The sequence below is a fragment of the Camelus bactrianus genome, chromosome 14 (assembly GCF_048773025.1).
Source record: "Camelus bactrianus isolate YW-2024 breed Bactrian camel chromosome 14, ASM4877302v1, whole genome shotgun sequence".
NCBI lineage: Eukaryota > Metazoa > Chordata > Mammalia > Artiodactyla > Camelidae > Camelus > Camelus bactrianus.
The window spans coordinates 12,880,243-12,900,373 of record NC_133552.1 but is presented as its reverse complement, the minus strand read 5'-3'; the positions used below and the strand labels follow the sequence as shown (position 1 = coordinate 12,900,373).

At 44.6% G+C, this 20,131-nt stretch overlaps 1 protein-coding gene across 2 annotated transcripts in view; it reads left to right on the top strand.

Annotated features, from left to right (window-relative positions):
• FOXO1 (forkhead box O1) overlaps positions 1-19,710 on the top strand; it is a 91,168-nt gene extending 71,458 nt beyond the window's left edge. For both annotated transcript variants that reach the window (XM_010951461.3, XM_074378096.1), the window contains 2 exons: positions 9,157-10,508; positions 10,975-19,710. In XM_010951461.3, coding sequence (XP_010949763.2) covers positions 9,157-10,494 — 1,338 coding nt within the window. In that variant the 3' untranslated portion in view covers positions 10,495-10,508; positions 10,975-19,710. The remainder of the gene's footprint in view (positions 1-9,156; positions 10,509-10,974) is intronic.
• The last annotated feature ends 421 nt before the right edge of the window (positions 19,711-20,131 follow it).

Genomic DNA, 20,131 nt, shown 5'->3' with positions numbered 1-20,131 from the left:
CTTCATCAGAATAGAATAAATCCTAATGTGTTCTTTGCTTTTGGTTTTTATTTTGTTTTGCGTCATTCTTCTGGTAGCCAAAGACATAAGGTAGTTAATTGCATTGTAAAGCAGTGTGTTTATGGAGCCATTGAAGATTAGAAAAATGGTATGGCCTGTAAAACAGATGAAGATTTTCATTAGGAAAATGGCAGAATCACTTCCACAAATGAGTTTCCTCTTAATATTCTGCTGCGGTGGGGCTTTATGTGACTGAGGCAGTCGTTAGGCAAGAGCAGCAAGAGAGTTCATGTTCTGGGCAGTTAATGAAAAAGAAGTTTCAGACATCAGACAGGGTAGGCTCCTGCAGGTCAGCAGGTGGGCAGGGTAGGGGGTGGTGGCTTCCTGCTGTGGACTTGGCAATGCTGGGTGCCTGTGCTTCCCTGCGGAAGGAGTGAGTAGGTTAAAGGGTGGCCAGGGATGCCTGCAGGTTGCGCTGACACTAAATTAATCTCAGGGGAAAGAGACAAGCTCCACTTTGAGATCCTTAGTAGCCTACTCATCCTTTAATAAAACAAAAAAGAGGCATTTAAAATAATTTTAGCTAAATGAAATTTAGGCTCGATGTATCCACCACAGGGACTTTATTAGCCAGGGTTGATGACACTCACTTGAGAGTTGACCTTGTTGGTTAGAATGGCAGCATCAGGCCCAAGTGTGTGACCATGGGAGGTAGTTCCTCTTACCCACACGTAAACGGGGGTCCACATTAGCAACTTTTATGGAGATTATAGATGGGTAGTGATTTAGATAAATGCCTCAGGATCTGGAACAGAAGGGAAGAGCTTGCATATAAATCTTAAGGTTTCAACCTCACCTGGATTGTTTTAGGTTTGTCTTTTGCAGTTGCTGGTTTCTGATAATGTGTGAAGCGCTGGGCATGAAATGGTATAGATTTTCACATTCTGAAAAATTAAGGCTTTGCCCAACTTCCTTTCATAAAATGGTAGCTTTCTCTATGGGGTCTTTTCCTAGGGGATGCAGCATGGGGGAAACGCTCTTTCTTTGACTGATGAGCTTCTGAGAAGCAGCAACTTGGGATGGCTTTAATAGCATTAAGTAGCTTTTGTGTCTGTCCCTGAAGATTTTTTTTCTTAAATCTTAAATGTCTGAGGTTGTTGGCTGGAGTGTGACTCTGAAACGTTGAGGCTTTTGGCTGTTACATTAGCTGGTCGAAGATGAGGCACACCTTGGAACATTGTCTGCTTCTCCATTGTGAGGATTTCCTCCTTGGCCAGCCCTCTGGGCTCGGGGTGCCTCTGTCCTCATGCCTTGTTTTTCCTGATACCAGTGTCCAGTTCACTTTGTAACCCCCTCTCCCACCAGCACTCTGTCCTGCAGAATGCCCTGAAGCCCCCCATCTCTCGGGCTTTTTTAGGGTTTGCTCTCTTCTGTGAGGTAAGCAGCGGTGGGTGGCCAGAGTGTGTGAAGAGGTGAGAAAGAGCGTGGTTCTCATCCGCGCCATCCTGGACACAGCTGGGCATCGGTCAGCTGTGTGTGTCCCCCACCTTGATCAGCCTCAGGGACATGTGTTCTGACAGGGTCACCCTGTAGCTGACGGGACCACACCAGTTCAACAATCCAAATTTTTACATCTAAAATCCTCTTAAGGGACGAGAACAATATTTCTGTTAAGGAAGGATTGCAGCTCAGTTGTGAGGACATGGAAACAAGTCTGAGGAAGGCCAGCTGCCTGTTAAACAGGAAGCTTGTGATAAATGATTTCTAATCAAGTTGTAACCATTCATGATTGCTAAAAAATTCTCGTTTATACACCTCTTTAATTCCCATTACAAAATAGCCAACCTTTATTTCCTCAGTTTTGTGTCTGGTGATGTGCCTTTCCGTGAATACCATGCCGTTTAGCCCATAACGATCCCATGTAATGATCCCGTGTAATAGCCGTTACTGTGACAGATGTCAAGACTGAGGCTTAGGGAGATCTGGTGACTCACTCTGGGGCCCCACAGTCTGACCTTGGGTTCTGCCTCCCTCCTGCCTCTTGAAAGCATGAAACTGCTCATGAGTCCTTACATTTGTCTTTTTGGTTCTATTTTACAGGAGATCATGATCTCCCCCATGCTTTTTTTTAGTAGAAGGTGATTTAACCTAGTCACATTTTCCTTCTTTGGAATGATTTGAGTCAGAGATAAAGCTGTTTAGAGCTAGATGTGGGTCTGTAGCTGCTGAGAATCCATAGCTTAGGGTTGATTTGGTCAGGGGAGATGCACTGTATGTTTGATACTTGCTTTCTTGTTCTAGGACTAAAGCCCCACGTGATTCCACTTTTTGTAAATGAACACCCATGAGCTTTCCATATGCATTTCAGTCTTTCTGAACTCTATTTTTTCTAATATAAAATGAGGGTGTTAGACCAGGTGACCCTCCCAGGGCTTTCCAGCTGGCAAATTTTATGAGGCTGCAAGTCCTCTGCCCACAGCCTTGAGGTCCCGGGGAAGCCCAGAGTCCTAGTGCAGACTAGGGAGGGTGAGAGGGGCCTTTGGGACCATTGGTGGTGGGGCAAAAAGGACAGGTTTCTGGGAAGTGAAATCAGCTTCACAGAAGAGCTGGGTGCCAGGGCCGAATGTGTAATAGCTCAAGCTCTTCACAGCAGATCTTCTATTACAGTACTTTTTAGAGTTGAATTTATGTGCTGTCTGTTGCTGACATCTATTGACGTCACCTGTTTAAAAAAAAAAAGGCTGGGCAAGAGGTCACCTGTTTTCCTTCTTTTTGCAAGCAAAATGCATTACCTTGCAAAGTTGTTCTGTTACCACCTTTATTTAATGGGAACTCTGTGTTGAATAGAGATTATTCCTACTTTCTCCTTGGTTTGTTTTTATTCCTTAAAGTGCAGGAAGGGATAGTGTAAAAGAGGAAGCAGGAGAAAGGGGTAAAGTTCTCGCTGGGAGCCTATGAAACCATTGCACACATTGATAGAGTTCACAGAAATTAGATAAAATGCTTTTGGAAAAATCTAGTTTGTCTAGCATTTTGAAAGAATTTCTAGAATTTCTAGAACAACAAATTCATTTAGTCATGTGTTTCAGTGTCTTAGTTAGAAGTTTTTTGTTTGGCTTGGTGACTGTTTCTCACATTCACCCTGTCGCTGGGCGCTGGGCAGTATTAGGCTGTAGGGGCCTCTGGGGACCTTTCCACTTTCCTTGTGGGTCCCCACGGCCTTTTTACACACGCTTTTCCCGGGGCGATGCTAACATCTGAAATGCACACTTCAGCTGCTCTGGTTTCCTGCAACAAAGAGTAGCCAATTAGAATTAAAAGCCAATTATATTTTGTAAATTTATTACTTATTGAGGCAGAAAACGAGTTTTGCATTAACATCTCCTTGAAATAGCAAGACTTACAGTGGTTGTAGGGAAATACTTCTGATATTAAAAAAAAAAAAACGAGTTTTGTAAACAGAATTAGTTCCGCTCCCTCAAGAAGCACACATGTAACCTCAGTCTTAAATGTGTTCCTTTGATTTTTCTTAACAATGGCAAAGCCTATAAGTGGTTTTTCCAGCTGGCATTGGTGTTACATGCAGGGTCATTTTGCATGAGATTCATTTTCTGAGCCTCAGCTTTTCTATTTCTAAAATGGGGCCAATAATACCTGCCTCATAGGTCTCCTCCAAGGATGGAATGACATGATGTATTGAAAGCGGTTTGTAAACTGTAAAGTAAAATCCAGATGTAAAGTATGAGTGCAGAGGTTCCTGAGCAGGATGTTATTCAGCTTCAGTTGGTTTTATTTTTGGTTAAACACGAAGAGCAGCATCATCTTAGAACTCCCTGCAGAAAGAAAGTGGGGTGCAGCAGTGATGGTGAGAGCTGTGGCTGAGAGGTGGTGGTCTCCATGCACCCCAGTGGGTAGGCTGAATGGAGCCATGTGGCAGCTCAAGTCCAGAGGATTGGATTCAGGAGGCCAGGGTCCAGGGAAGCCTGGAATAGAGAGAAGTGGTCAGGAAGGAGCCCAGGGCAGGGGAGGACGGGAACAAACTGAGGGCTGGACCCTAGATCATTTTTTTTCAACCCAGGCCTTGGGGGACCGAAGAATTTGCTAGACTTGACTGTAGGGCTCGTTCTGCTCCTTTGGTTTTCTTGTTGGGGCTTCTAGGAGACTAGAAGTTGACTGTAATAGACTAGTGGTCTCTAAATGTCTTTGTAAAAAATCACTGACTCTTTTTGAGATTACATTTATTCACTTACTCTATAACAATATATTATATACATTATATAACGCATTTGCTCATTTAAAAAAATGAGATAAAAATGTAAATGAAGTGAAAGGTGTAAAGATTTCTTTCTTGGATTTTGTTGTCTGATTATTGCTTTAGGCAGCAAGGCTAGGAGCATTCTGGGGAGGGGTGGTTCCTACTCTGTGTCCCCAGGGCCTTTTGGGGACCAGCCTTGGAGCCTGGCTTCTTCTAGCCAGGAAGGCGGGGGGACCAGTGGAGCTCAGTCATAACCATCCCCTGTGGAGATGCCAGACTGGCCTGTTGAAGTAGCTCTGCTCTAACACCTGCTGCTGCTGCCTGCACACACACAAGGCTCGGCAGCAACCTTGAGAAGTTATGAGGACATGACCAGCAAGCATGTTAACAGACCACCTTTAGTGTCTGAATTCCTTCCTTAACATTGGCCCATAGCATCTGAGATGCTGTCTAGTGCAGAGGAAAAATGTCTTAACTCTTACCCCAAAACTGGTCTGTTTGTCCAGTAACTAACATGTAAAAGCCTCATGTTAGTGAGAACAGTACAAGATATGATTATAAAGAAATGAGACTAATGTTTATAATATGGATAAATCTCTAAAGCACAGACTGTTATTTTATAGATGCCATTATCCCAATAACAGCATTAGCTGATATTGATTGAGGTAAGCACATCTGTTATCTCATTTAATCTTTACAACAACCCTGTAAAAATGTAGGACCTATTAATCCGTTCAGCAGATACTTGAGTATCTACTTGATGATGGAGCTGTGAGGGTACAGTGTCCAAGGGGACAGACCAGGTCCCCGAGCTCATGCTGCTGACAGTATAGTGGGGAGCCAGACATAGTAGAATCAGAATTGTGGTGAGTAAACCGGGTCTTAGGCTTGCTTCAGGATGGGAATGGGATTCTCAAGATACGCTTCCAGAAGGAAAGGGACATTTTGGCTGAGATGGAAGTTATAGGGGTGGGGTGGCAGTTTTTGGCAGGAGAAAGTCAAGGCTCCAGGACAGTCCTTTGTACATCGTTTTTTGTACTAAGTGACTGTTTAGGTGGACTTGTTACTTCTCTAGATAGATTATGAAACACCTGGAAGGCAGACTCTGTGACTAATTCCTTCTGACATCCTTCACTGCACCCAGCGTAAATCAATCCCGATAAAAGTTATTTGGTATGAATTGGTACACGAATGGATGGAGAAAATATGTGGAAGGCATTACACCTTCCCTGTAATGTTTTTGGGATGTCAGTCAACAAATGTTCATTGAATATGTCTTTTGTGTGGAACATCTGTTAGGGGCCTTGAGATTAGTAAATAAAAACACACTCTATCCCCTTGCCCTTTAAGAATCCAGTCTGTAGAGTGCATAAAATGGAACACCTGAGCTTTAGAAACAGCCAGCAGAGCAAGTCGAACAAGCCAGGACACACTGTGCTGGGCACCCCTTCCCCCACGAGATCCATGGACTTCCACTGGGTCAGGCTTCCCAAGAACACCCTGCCCCGCTCAGTGTGGCCAGGCACGCACATGGGCAAATGGCAACTGAGTCAGGGGCAGGTGGCAGAGGGGGCATATGCAGAGGAAAGCCAGCTCAGCACTAGCAGAAAGCCTGGGCTGCAGAGAAGCTCAGTGCAGCTAGTGGAGAGGAAAGTTGCTGATTTGTCCTTTTCTCTAATGGTCTCATGCAGAAATTCTGGATTTAGGTAAGTGGTTTGCAGTGCATGAGTCTTCTGTGCTCACACTCTGCCTCTCTCCTCACATGATACTTGTTCGTGTTCTAGGACTGCACAGCTCTGACGGTCGCGTGTGGCTCTGCTGCATGGTTCCCCGATGAGACCAGGCTGAGTCCGCCGTGTCCAGCAGAGATCGGCAGACATGATAACATCGTTAATAGCGACACATGTTTTCACCAGCATTACCTCTTCAGCACTGCCACTCCTGCCACTCTGGTTCCCCCATTGCAATCATAGCCTCTTTAATGTCCTGCTGGCTGTGTGAAAAACAGGAATTTATGTAACAAGCCCTGCACAGCAAACCTTTTCCTGTTCGGAAAGAAAGTTTTTAAATTGTTGGCAAAGTTAGGAGACAGCTCTGTTGCTCAAAGAGCGACCTGAAATGTCCTCTTAGGAAAATATGTAGCATGTTTTGATAAGTAAGGGATTGCTGTGGCTTTTTTGGCATTGGGGGAGGGTAAGTCCAAGTAGTAAGTTAGTGTATATCCCACCTTCATCATTACAAATTCTACAGTCTTGTTAGAAATGTCCCCCCGTTGCAGTTACAGATGATCTGATCTAATTATGTGTATAGTAGAGCTGCACCACCCCCTCCCCAGGCAACGCAGTCAGGAAGCCACTATCTAGGAAGATCTTCCCCCTTTATTATTAACTTATTGTGACAAGGACAGGAGTCAAACTTGCTTTCCTCTAGAGATTTCATCATAGCTTATCTGTGTCTCTGTGTTCAGAGAGCAAGATAGTCATGATGGAATATTGTGCAGATGCCTAGACTTTTCAGCATGTAGAGCTTGTCACAGGCTCCATTCCAAGTCTCACCCAGAGCAGGGCAGGCCTGCTTCTTTAAGGAGGATAATAGAACTTGGTTTGCTGGTGTTGGTGGGCCCAGCAGATGAGGCTGTGGCTTTGGGAGCGCACAGTGTGTGTGTGTGTGTGTGTGTGTGTGTGTGTGTGTGTGTGTATGCATGCGCACATGTGTGTAAAACCTTCCCGTGGGGTTTGGCAAATCTTGGGGGAATGAAATAAGACATTAGGGAAATGCAGTGCTTGGCCTCTTTTAGAGTTTTAGGGAGTCTTGTATGTACCTAAAGCCCTCAGTGCTGGTCTTGAGTTGGGGATAGATCTGTAGGTAGGAAGAGGAGTCTTGGCAGCAGCAGCAAATCCTCATTGCCATCCACTTACATGCCTGCCAGCATCCAGCCTGGAAGCCCCTGTCCAGGGACGTGGCTGACCCACCCTCACCTGGGCCCTGGCGGAAGGGCTTGTCCCAGCTGCTGTGTTGCAGTACTTGGGTGGAATGTGGTACAGAGGGTCAGAGGGCATGTTGAAATGTGGATTTCTCAGCCTTGCCTGTCCAGCCTCACTCTGACTTTTGCATCTCCTTTTAGAACGTGAGATTCTTCTTTTTCCCTTTGTTTTCTACCTGCTTTTAATGAGAAAAATTGTGAGCTCATGGTTTGTGTTGAGCCTCGGCCTGGCCTGTTGTACAAAAGGCTTTGTTCTGGTGCAATGATTGGCACTCAAACATCTGCGTCCCACGGCAATGGCATGAGGATGTGGGCGTTGTGGCTGCATCCCTGGGTGACCACAAATCCAGCCAGAGCCTTTTCGTGGTCAGGGAGAGGGGGGCCAGAGGGGTCCTGGGGACTTGGTCAGTTGAGCTTTGCATCCATTTGGCAGGGGAAGCTAGGGAAGTCTGGGGGCCCATGCACAGCCCTGTTCAGGGGTCTAGGACACCCAGAGCCCACTCCTGGACTTGCATCAGGAAACAAGCAGATAGTCTGTAGTGTACCCTATCCGGTGTTGAGGGAAAAAAGGTATCAGAGAAGCTCCCTCCTCAGGAGCCTCCCTTTCCTTGTCTACATGTCCCTGAGACTCCAGATGCTATCAGTTGCCCTGTGTCCAGTAGGGGAATCAAATTCTGGCTGCCTCGTTTCCAACCTGGCTCCACAGTTTCTACTAGACCTTCAGATTGTCTCTGTACCCCTCACAGTGTGTTTGGAGTTGTGAGTTTGTGTTTATAATACCTGTAAGCTCCTACCCACACCCCAGTGGATAGGAGGAGGGGAATGGGGTTCAGAGTGGGTGATACCTTGTGCCCCTCAAGTTGGGATCTAATACCTTCTCCTTGGTGACTGCTTACTATGTTCCAGACACTGCTAAGCATTTTACGTACTCATGACATTTAACCTGTAGAATAGCCTCACAAGGGTCTATAAGGCACATGGGGGCCAAGCAGTTTCCCAAGGTTTGTAGCCATTGAGTCAGGGAGTAGCAGAGCCACCTAAGTGCTTTAAAAAAGTTGATTTTCTTTACCAGTGGTCCTAGGGGCATACATGGTGTGATTTAGTCACGGAGCCATACTTAGTGGATTGAAGCTGCCCGTCCTCTCCATCACTCTTTCCCTCCTAGGCTGTCTTTTTGGTCAGAGTATAACCTCTGACAAGGTCGAGTTAGTTGGTGCACACTACTGGTTATTGTTGGGAAGACAGGGTGGTAAACACCACTTGAATTTAAATTTTTTTTTTCTTTCTTTCTTTTTTTTTTTTTGGCAGTTCAACTTTCTAAAATTAAAACAAAACAAAACAAAACAAAACCCTGTTTTCCTTATACTCACTTGTATTTGCCTAATGGACTTTAAGGATATAAATGAATCTAGATCTTAGTAGTTTTCAGGCTTTTAATTCTTGACTAAGAATATATACTGCTTCCTTTCTTTCTTTCCATGATCATGTGGGCCCCGTATTATAAGACTTCTCACTTTGTGTTAATGACAAATGTGTAATCTGGCGAGAACTGGCAGTAATTTTGGGGTGATAGAATGGGATGGGGTTTTGATAGCACTTTACATAGCAACTCTAAGTGGTTTTAAAACCAGTTCCTATCAATTCTCTGAAAAACAGAGCTATATATAAAAGAACGTGTTTATAATAATACTTTATGTTGTCCCCTCGTTAAATTAAGATACAGATACTGTTTTTAAGATAACATACTATTTTTCCCTTCCTGGTTTCAGCTCTCTTGTAGTGACTGTATGGGTTGAATTCTATACCATAAACTCTTTTAAAACTTGACATGTCTTCCATGTAATACATATTTGTATTGACTAGTGGGTTTTCCAATCGGAGAAGTATTGTATTTCTAACATGATGTTTTGCTTTGCAGAATTCAATTCGTCATAATCTGTCCCTACACAGCAAGTTCATTCGTGTGCAGAATGAAGGAACTGGAAAAAGTTCTTGGTGGATGCTCAATCCTGAGGGAGGCAAGAGTGGGAAATCCCCCAGAAGAAGAGCCGCATCCATGGACAATAACAGTAAATTTGCTAAGAGCCGAGGCCGAGCTGCCAAGAAAAAAGCATCCCTGCAGTCTGGCCAGGAGGGTGCTGGGGATAGCCCGGGATCTCAGTTTTCTAAGTGGCCTGCAAGCCCTGGCTCTCACAGCAATGATGACTTTGATAACTGGAGTACATTTCGACCTCGAACTAGCTCGAATGCTAGTACCATTAGTGGGAGACTTTCTCCTATTATGACCGAACAGGATGATCTTGGAGATGGGGATGTGCATTCTCTGGTATACCCACCATCTGCAGCAAAGATGGCTTCTACTCTGCCCAGTCTGTCTGAGATAAGCAATCCTGAGAACATGGAAAACCTTTTGGATAATCTCAACCTTCTCTCATCACCAACATCATTAACTGTTTCAACCCAGTCTTCACCGGGCACCATGATGCAGCAGACACCATGCTACTCATTTGCGCCGCCCAACACCAGTCTGAATTCACCCAGCCCAAACTACCAAAAATACACGTACGGCCAATCCAGCATGAGCCCCTTGCCCCAGATGCCTATGCAAACGCTTCAGGACAACAAATCGAGTTATGGCGGTATGAATCAGTATAACTGCGCACCGGGACTCTTGAAGGAGTTACTTACTTCTGACTCTCCTCCCCATAATGACATTATGACACCAGTTGATCCTGGGGTGGCTCAACCCAATAGCCGGGTCCTTGGCCAGAATGTGTTGATGGGCCCTAATTCGGTCATGCCAGCCTATGGCAGCCAGGCATCTCATAACAAAATGATGACTCCCAGCTCCCACACCCACCCTGGACATGCTCAGTCCACGTCTGCAGTTAACGGGCGTGCCTTGCCCCATGCGGTAAACACCATGCCCCACACCTCGGGTGTGAACCGTTTGGCCCAGGTGAAGACAGCTTTACAAGTGCCTCTGCCCCACCCCATGCAGATGAATACCCTGGGGGGCTACTCCACCGTGAGCAGCTGCAATGGCTATGGCAGGATGGGCATTCTCCACCAGGAGAAGCTCCCGAGTGACTTGGACGGCATGTTCATCGAGCGCTTGGACTGTGACATGGAGTCCATCATTCGAAACGACCTCATGGATGGAGACACGTTGGATTTTAACTTTGACAATGTGTTGCCCAACCAAAGCTTCCCCCACAGTGTCAAGACGACAACACATAGCTGGGTGTCAGGCTAAGAGTGAGTGAGCAGGTAAGAGTACCCTGATATCAGAAGGCCTTCTGAAAACAGGACTTACAAGAGAGGAACCCAGTAACTTGCCTTGTGTCTTCCGTGGTTGGGACGTTTTTGCTGTCAGCTGGCCGTCCCTTGCAGGAAGGCAGCTTTTATCATTCCTTCTCTGCCCTTTTTGCAGCTTATAAATTTTCCTTTTGAGCTTAAACATAAGGAAGCTTCCTCTAACTGCTTTAAAGAGTTTTCCTTTGACAGTTAGATGGTTGCATCTTTTTAGTAACTCAAATAAATGAATACATTTGATAACACTCAAAAAATGCTGAAGGGTTTTTTTAAGTGGAATTTCCCCCCATTGAATGATTTTGGAGCTGTTTGAGAAAGCTGCCCCCTCCCCCAAGTGTGTCTGTCACTCTAATATGTTAAGTTGAATTGATTTTACTTTGGCTATGTTTTCATTGTGTGTGTGTGTGTGTATTTTTCCTAGGCTACACTTAAAAGTACTTCAGATTGTCTGACAGCAGGAACTGAGAGAAGCAGTCCAAAGATGTCCTTCACCCTACCTTTTCGTTTTCTTGATTTAAAAAAAAAAAAGCACGTTTCTTTTTTCCTTTCGTCAGACTTGGCAGCAAAGACACTTTTCCTGTACAGGATGTTTGCCCGATGTTTGCAGGTTATGTGCTGCTGTAGATAAGGACTGTGCCATTGGAAATTTCATTACAATGAAGTGCCAAACTCACTACACCATGTAACTGCAGAAAAGACTTTCGGATCCTGGTGTGCTTTCAAGTTTTGTATATAAGCTGTAGCTACAGAATTGTATTTGTGTGCGTTTTTGTTTTTTTTAAATATCCATTTGGTCCAAGGAAAGTTTATACTCTTTTTGTAATACTGTGATGGTCTCATGTCCTTGACAAGTTAAACTCTCGTTTGTACTGCCTGTGCTCTGCTGAACTGACGAATCACGAAGAACTAGGCTCTCCATTCTGCACCTCCATGGACAGCTCTGGGCCTGTTCACATTGCCACAGAATTCACCTGGGAACCAGTGGCCTGTTAGCAATCTGCTGAAATAATGGACTTAAAAAACTCTTTTGGGGGAAAAGATTAACGCCAGCCTTGTACAGGTCTTTTCTATTTTTTTTTGTTTATTTTGTTATTTGCAAATTTGTACAAAGACTTAAATGGTTCTAATTTCCAGATAAATGATTTTTGATGTTATCTTTGGGACTTGAGATCATTTTTGGAATAGATACTGAACTGTAATGTTTTCTTAAAACTAGAGTCTACTTTGTTACATAGTCTGCTTGTAAATTTGTGGAATCCCAGCTATTTGAGGCAGCATCCGTAATTTTCATTTTGTATTTCTAACTGGATTAGTACTAATTTTATACGTGCTTAACTGGTTTGTACACTTTGGGATGCTACATGGTGATGTTTCCGACTAATCTTAAAATCTTTGTAATTAGTACTTGCATACTCAACGTTTCTGGCCCTGTCTTGGCAGGAGAATCATGTATAGTTACAGACATTTTGCGGTTCACGTTTAGAACTTGATGTGTTTTTATGTATGTATTTTAAAGAAATCCCATCTGCTTCTGCTGTCCTGTGAACTGAGCATACCACATAGCATTGAATCTGCTGGTCGATGCCTGTATGCTCACTGTATCAAATACTCCTGGGGGGCCTCGTAACATTCATAGGTCAGGAGGGGAGATCTGCATCTAATCAGTGCTGCTTTCTCAAGCTGGGCATTTTGATCGACTTAACCTTTTTGAGTTGAGCTTCAGCAGAAGTTTTCCCTCGTTATTCTGTGCTCTTACTGTCTTGGTGGAGGTTGGTTTTGTATCTCTGCCTTGAGGAATTATGTCCACACTCACACTTATCCCTCTTTGCCTTCTGTCCTGCAGATTACTTGGCACTCTGTGGAAAGTTAAATTGAAGGGGGGGAAATTTTAAAATGGGACTTGAGTATTTGTAGATTGCTTTGTGTTCATGAGTACAGATGGCTACCAAATGGAGTAGAACCTGCTTAAAAACTGGGGCAATGAAATTGAAAACCAACAAAACAACCGTGAGTTGTATATTTGAATTTATTTTCAAAGCTTTTGCATTAAGAATTGGAGACTTTTCTCTAGCCTTTAGCAACCTAAAGTATGATTCTGCTCATTATGTGATACTTTCCAGTTACCTGTAACTGACAGACCAAGTTAATTGACCTTGTGTCCCACTGAATCCATCAGTGTTTTCAAGTCATGTGGAATGCCCAGAGTCAGCACAGTAAAAGGAACAGGTGCACAAAAATGTTCCTCCTCCCTCCTTGAGAAGGCTCTGATTTCTGTGTACTTAGCCCACATCACACTTGCTTTGTCTTGCCCGTGAATTGCATCTCTGTTGGCCTGGCTTTTCCTGCATGTTTAACAAGGACACAAGTGTTCTTGATGGGTTTCCTACAGGAGGTGAGCTCTGTTGTAAGCCTCCATTGTGACTTCTGCTCTTTTGAAAATTCATTAAACAACCACCTCTCTAACCATCTTCATTGTTGGCCACTCCAAAATACACCTGGTTTTAGAAACCCTCGTTCCCCTGAGCAGTGCCTCCTCCTGCACTCGTGCTCGAACTTTCTGGGGCCAGAGTGCTCGTGTTCTCTGTTGTGACCATGTCCCACCACTCCCCTCCGCCCCGGCCACCACACATGAGCCTCCCCGACCCTGTCGTTTATTGAAGAGGCAACTCTAGCTAAAAATCACTGTTAAAAATCTTACTACTTCATAGGGTGACTTTTAAAGAGATGTTGCTTTCTCTTGAGTCTGTGTAAATATCTTTTGCTTTTTCCCTTCAAATTTTTCTTTGTGTTGCAATTCTAACAGGAATGCTGGGTAGCTCTCTGGGGTACAGTGAAGTCCAGTGAAAGGCACCTTGTCTATTTTGAAAACAAACATTATGTGACCTCTGGTAATTCTTTTTCTGTACGAATACTGATTTTCTGGAGTAATGAGTATATCAGTTACTGTACATGATTGCTTTGTGAAATGTGCAAATGATATCACCTATGCAGCCTTGTTTGATTTATTTCCTCTGGTTTGTACTGTTATTAAAAGCATATTGTATTATAGAGCTATTCAGATATTTTAAATATAAAGTATTGTTTCCGTAATATAGACGTATGGAATATATTTAGGTAATAGATGCATTACTTGGAATGTTCTGCTTTGACAAACTGACAAAGTCTAAATTAATTAGCAAATATTATATCCCAGCGAGCAGTATATCAGTAGAATATCCCAAGAAGAGGAGAAAGACATTTAAAAGTGTGTAATTTGGACTTGTTCCGCTGCTGGATATATGTTACCAACCTCCCCTTCCCCCTCGATCCCCAATCCCCAACTGGAAATTCTTATATTCGGCTCCTAAGAGTTCTTAATTTATAACTGACTTTTAAATGGGAAGTTTTTCTTGTGGTTTTAGTTTGGGAGTAATCATTCAGTAGAAGATGCGGTGTGGTTTATGCAAACAAAACAGCCTAGCATTACTCTTGGCCTCCTCCCTGCAGGGGGTGCACAGCCCGGCCACATGGCCAGGTGCGGCCACGTCAGTCCTGCCAGGACACAGTCCCGCCCTCCCACACTTGGCTCCTTGAGTTGAGTAACAGTGCAGATTTGATGTTCCCGTTCCAGTACTCTCTGAGAAGTGCCTGACGATGCTGATATACTTAAAGACACGAGAACAATCTTTGCTATTATTGTATAAAGCCATAAATGTACATAAATTATGTTTAAATGGTTTGGTGTCATTCTTTTCTCATTGTACAGAGTAAGCTGTTTATTAGGGTTTCTTCCCCCCCCAGTGTTTGGCTATCACAGGAGTTAAAACCTCATCAGCCACAGTGCTATGATGTGTTCACATCTGGCATTTCTTGGTGGGGGCAGTGGAAACAGTCCCTCTGGGACCAAACTGTAGTCTCTGAGAGCGGGAGAGCTGAAGTAGACTCCCTGATAACAAACAACCCTGGAGCATTTCATCTTTGGAATGTCTGACACTACATCTGGTTCAGTGATCACTAGTCATACGAATCTCGTGTTGAAGGAGGTCAAGCTGAAGGTAAAAACACCTGAAGGGCAGGCCAGAGGGGTGTCGGATAGGAGGTCCCTGAGCAGGGACCAGGTGGTGTGGAGGGAGCAGCAACTTGCCACGGACGGCTACGGGAAAGGGGAGCATTGTGTCTTCCTTAAATGCCTGCCGACTAGAGGTTTCTGTGTTTGCTTTTTTTAAGAACATGCCTGAGGAATGAGCTAGAATTAGATTAATAATGGCCAAAATGCATTTTAAAACAAGATCAAGTCTCGTCCTCCTTTCTTCTAACTCTTACAGGCAAGTGAATGTCCATACACATTGAGGTGGCAACAAGGAAATAGGTTATTCTAATATTTATCTAAATAGAAACTGGAAGATCAGTTCAGCTTTCAGATTTTTTTTTCCCCTTCCTTTCTTCCAGCAGGCGAACCCTTCCTTTAAAAAACATGATAGTCAGAAGCCCAGAGTGTAGAACAGGTAAAAGCATCTACCTCCAGGCCCTGGGTTTGTGTACAGATCACTTTGAAAATTACCGATCTAGTCCAGATGCAGAAAAACACCTTGATTGTATCACCAGGACTCAAACCAGCAGGCTCCTTTCAAAACCATGTGTGTGTGTATGTAAAATCATGTATCTAATGTCATTTGTTAAGACCGGTTCCTAAGTTTTAACATCACTTGAGAGAGGAAGCAACACAGCGGGAAGGTTTCCCTGACGGATTGTATGGAACTCAGTGTTTAATAGAGAGGGAGAGACTTCCTTCCTTAGACGGTATCTAGACCCCTGCTATGACCAGAGGCTGACGGTAGAATCAGGATGTGTAGCGAGGATTGTTTCTTGACCAGTGGACCTGCCACACTGAAGGACTTTGCCTCAGCTATTGTTTCTCCATTTTGGAGCTGACCTGTCACAGTCATGGTGCTGGTTAAACTTACACCAGTTGGTATGGTTAGGTAGGTGGAAGGCTGTTTCAAGTGACGAATTGCCCTAAGTGGCCGTCTCTGGAGTAGTCACTCTCACACAGATGTTGAACCTTGTATCATCACTTGGTTCTTCTTACGGGTCATGAGCCTGCAGCTGGGCTGGGCCGTGACCTTGAAGGTGAGGGTGTGTTCATGGTAGGTGTCCTTATTCTCATTTACTGTTGTTCATTATTTTGGTGTAGAAAATGACCCTGGTGATCACTTAGATACATTGGTCTCTAGGATGTTTTCCAGTTTAAGTAACTGGAAAATGAGTGAAGTTTCTGTGGAAGGGGAAGGCAGGCCAGGCCGTTGTGGGTGGTGGTGGGTAATCTGGACGTGAGGTGGAGACAGCTGAGGTGTGAGCTGAAGGTGAAGGTCTTTGGGTCCTTTGGAGGAAGCTACAGAGTGGCGTGGCCATCTAGTAGATCAAGAGAACATTTCATATTGCAGGTGGCTGGAAGAGGAGGCTTTCTGTGAGAGGGCGAGGCTCTGTGTTCACCTGTTAGAAGAAGAAAAGGAAATTGAGGCCAACTCTTTTAGGCCAGCTTTTCTCTGCTTGACTGGCAGCAGGACACTGTCTCCCCCTGTGGCTCGGGAATGCAAAGGCTAAATGGAACTCCATGACATTAGTAGTTGATCACGTTCATCTCTCTGAAAAGTGAGTCTTGTTTGCCCTGGAAACCCCTGGTGCAAAGCGGGGATTTACATCCTTCAGGAAGAAAGAGGGCAACTCCGCGAGGACTTGTTATTCATTCTTTACATCTTGTCCCTTCCGTGAGCTCTGATCCCCCACAAGCAGCGTTCAGAATTCCCCTGAAACTTCACAGTTGCCTAGGATGGTAGCCCACTTGCTGGGGTTTCTGCAAACCCACTTGGGGTTGCAACATTATTAAAATTGCTGCTCCTGTGAGATGCTCTTAGGTGAGTCAGCTGTTTAGAATAGGACTTACAGTGAGCCATTTTAAACCAGATCTTTTTCTCTGATGAACTGGGATAGAGAGCTGTCCACTTTGCACTTTGGTTGCAAAATGGTTCCTGAGCAAGCCAGAGATGCCCACGGCTTAGTCCGTGCTGGTGGCAGGGACACTCGGGAATGTTTGCACAGCAGTAAGCTGCTCTGACGCTTGGGCAGTGATTTCCCCACAGATAAGGTAAGTTGAGGATACCTTCTGCTATGTGCCTCGCAGGTTTGATGTGAGGATTAGAGGATGAGGTAATGTCTGCGTATGTCTCCTCCTGTCGGGGAAAAGGCCGTACGGAGGAGTTGGTGTCAGCGTAGGTAATGGTAGGCCTTGGAGACTTGTTTCCTTAGTGGGGCTTCTGGACAGTCAGCACTGACCTGCAGGGGAAGTGGAAGAGCTGCTTGGTTCATTTCCACTGATCTTCTGCATTCCTGTAGCAGGCCTGTATCTGTTATGCAGAGGAGTGTGTAGACATTTTACCAGACCCAGACTCCCAAGTCCATAACCTCTCTCTCCTCGGTAACTCTAGAAGTACTTAGTAAATAGTAAGTTGTAAAACTGTTATGTGCCTAGTACAAACTAGTTGAGACACTTGTTTCCCCAGAAGTCATCTGTAGACCCATATTAAGAAAATGGAGGGACGTTTTTAGACTGCTTGACCTCACCCAAGTCGTGTTCACCCAGAGATCGTGGAGGATGCCAGCTCCATGTGCTCTTTTTAGGCTGACCCATAAAATGGGGAAAGAGGAGAGGCTGACATTGAGGGGCCCACAGTGGTGTGCTGCAGCCCAACCATCCAGTCTGCAAGTGGACGATGCTTAAGTGTGCAGGAATTTTGTGAGCCGATTTCAAATGCCACCTTTATTTACAATTAAACTAGAAAAACTTATTGCTTAATAAATTACATTAAAAAAAGTAATAAATACTCAAAGCTCATCATGTCCTCCCGAAGCACATTTGGCTCTTGCCTGCCCTTGAGGTGTCTGTGCTGGTTGTATCTCATGGGGGTGTGGGGGGAGACTACCACTGCTCGTGCTGAAGCTGAACAGTTTCAGTTTAATAAGTCCAGTTTGCATAAATACAATGGGAAACGGTTTACCAGTTAGCTACATTTACTGAGAAAACACATATATTGAGAAAAGAGTGGATTGGGATGCAAGTCCAGTTGTCAAATCCTGGCTGAATTGCCATCACCACCACCTGTTGACTACAGATGAAAGAGTCTGGCAAAAATGAGTTCACAACAAAGGCTATTGTATATTTTATTATTTGTAGATTGTGTGCTACCCATTCTTTATATCAGTAAATTTATAATAAACTTATGCATGTATTTGCGGGTGTGTATTAAACATTTGCCAGCACATCACTGACTGGGCGTGTGGTAAAGCAAAGGCATTAAAGGACTGGCAGTTGGGATGACAGAAGAACAGGTGGAATGGCAGCAAGGGAGTGAGAGAACAGGAAGTTGTGTCAAGGTCCAGGGTGTGGTCACGCCAGCTGGTGATTGACAAGCAGTGAGGATGGGTGCCCTAGGGTGGAAGAGGTCAGGGGAAGATGAAGCCTTAAAGATTGCATGGGGCATGCAAATTAGACTTCTGAGCCAACAAAAGGGACAGCAGGACCTGGGATGCAGAGGAAGTCTCAAATTCAAGTGCCCAAGCCTTTAATTTGGGAGAGGAACCAGGAGGCAATTAGATTTCAGTGACTAGGAAAGATATACCGGGGAGTAGCTGAATGCCCTAAGCATCAACAGGTTTTTAAAACATGAGGGCAGAAGGAGAAGATTCTGTAGTTGGAAAAGGAATACAAAACGATGCCAAATTTTTTTTTTTTTAATGGAGGTACTGGGGTTTGAACCCAGGACCTCATGCATGCTAAGCATGTGCTCTACCACTGAGCTCTGCCCCCACCCCCAAAAGAAGCCAGTTCTGCTTTTGGGACTCCTCGTGGTTTTGTCAAATGGAAATAATCACACCTACTCAACCAGAGTCACCGAGGAAACAAATGACCTGAGCTAAGACCCTATGACAGTGCCAGGCATGTAGGAAGGGCTCAGAAAACAGTGGTGACCAGACATTCTGGTTTGGCCAAGACTGGCTTGGGCTGATTGTGCCCAGCACAATTCTTACTAGCTGCTCTTGTCACTCTGAAGTGTTTGGGTAGTTAATTATATGTTCACCCTATCAGCAAATGACTTTTTCAGTTAATTACTTCCTAGAGCCCTCAATTCACAGTGGACGTACCAAGAGCCCCCAGTGGGTGAGAGAACTCAGGCCCCCTGGAAGACGCAGTCTCTGGCTGGAGGGTTATTTTTCTGAAGGATGTTAGCCGCTTTCTGAACAGCACAGGTTGATGTGAGGCATAGAAGTCTTTCCCTACTTGCCTTTGCATGGTCATCTCCTCTTCCACCCTATGTGCCAGTCACACCCGGAAGCCATTCTCATTTCACAGGCTGGAAGGTTTTGTCTGAAATGCCTGTCTCCTCCATTCCTTGTCCACAAGGTACTGCTCAAAGCCCCCTCTACGCTCCAAGCCCACACTGGCCCCTCCTACCAGAATGGTTACTTGCACAGGTGGGCTAGATGACTTTCAGGACTCCTTTTCCAAATGCAGGCACTTGGCTGTGTTTAGCTCTGGCTCAGTAATAATCTTCAGTAGTCCTCCTGAGGCAGCCCTGTAGCCATCCTGCTGAGAAATTCAGAGCCAGGCCTGGCTGACTCGGGTCATCACCAAGCTCCCAGTGAGCCTAAAGCAACTGGCCAGTGCACTTGGCCACTGGACATAGCCGAAGGCATTCCTCTTGGGTGAGCCAGTCTGTGTCTGCCAACATTCCAACAAATTAAAAGCAGACCAAGAAGCCCAAGGTATTTGGACAAGTCTAGAGCTGCTGTTCACTTTCTTCAACCAAAGAAAATTCAAAGGCAAGAGAGGGGATATGACCAGTTGATGAAATGCTCTAAAGGAGTCATTGGCTTTCCTTCCAGCCAGACATCCCCACGGGCTGCAGAATTTTCCCCTACCTTATAGCTCTTCTCTGGGCTCAGGGACCGAGGCCAGCTCCTTCTGCTTAGTTCCCACCTCAGAATTGCCCTTAACAAGACTGAAATGCCAGTTTGTCTGCTAACCCCCTGGAGGGCTGCATGTCTATAGAAACAGCTGGGTTATGCCAATCCTGGAACAGTTCTAGCCTCTCTCTCTCTCTCTCTCTCTCTTTTTTTTTTTTTAAATAAGACACAGCTGGTCACCCTGACATAGTTGCTGATTTGTTTTCACAGAACCTCACCCGAGAAGGACATAAACACTGTCATTTGTAATTTTTGCCTTCTTGTGTCATTGGGTTGTCTCCACTTCTCCTCTACCAAACAGAATTAGATAAAATAGGTGGATTTTGCGTTCTGATTTTTAAAATAATATTTTGAAATTAATTTGAAATATTCAAATATTTTTTAAAATAAAATAACCAAAAATAACTTTTGAGAGGAAGGTAATTATTCTCCTTTACAAGATAATAGTTTTTCCTACCTCAGTTCACCACACCTACCCAAACAATGCCTTGGTAAAAAGGAGATATTTCCTGAAGTCAGGCAATTCTGTTTAGAAATACTTGTGAAGCTGTGATAAAACATACCCTGAGTAGAAAATT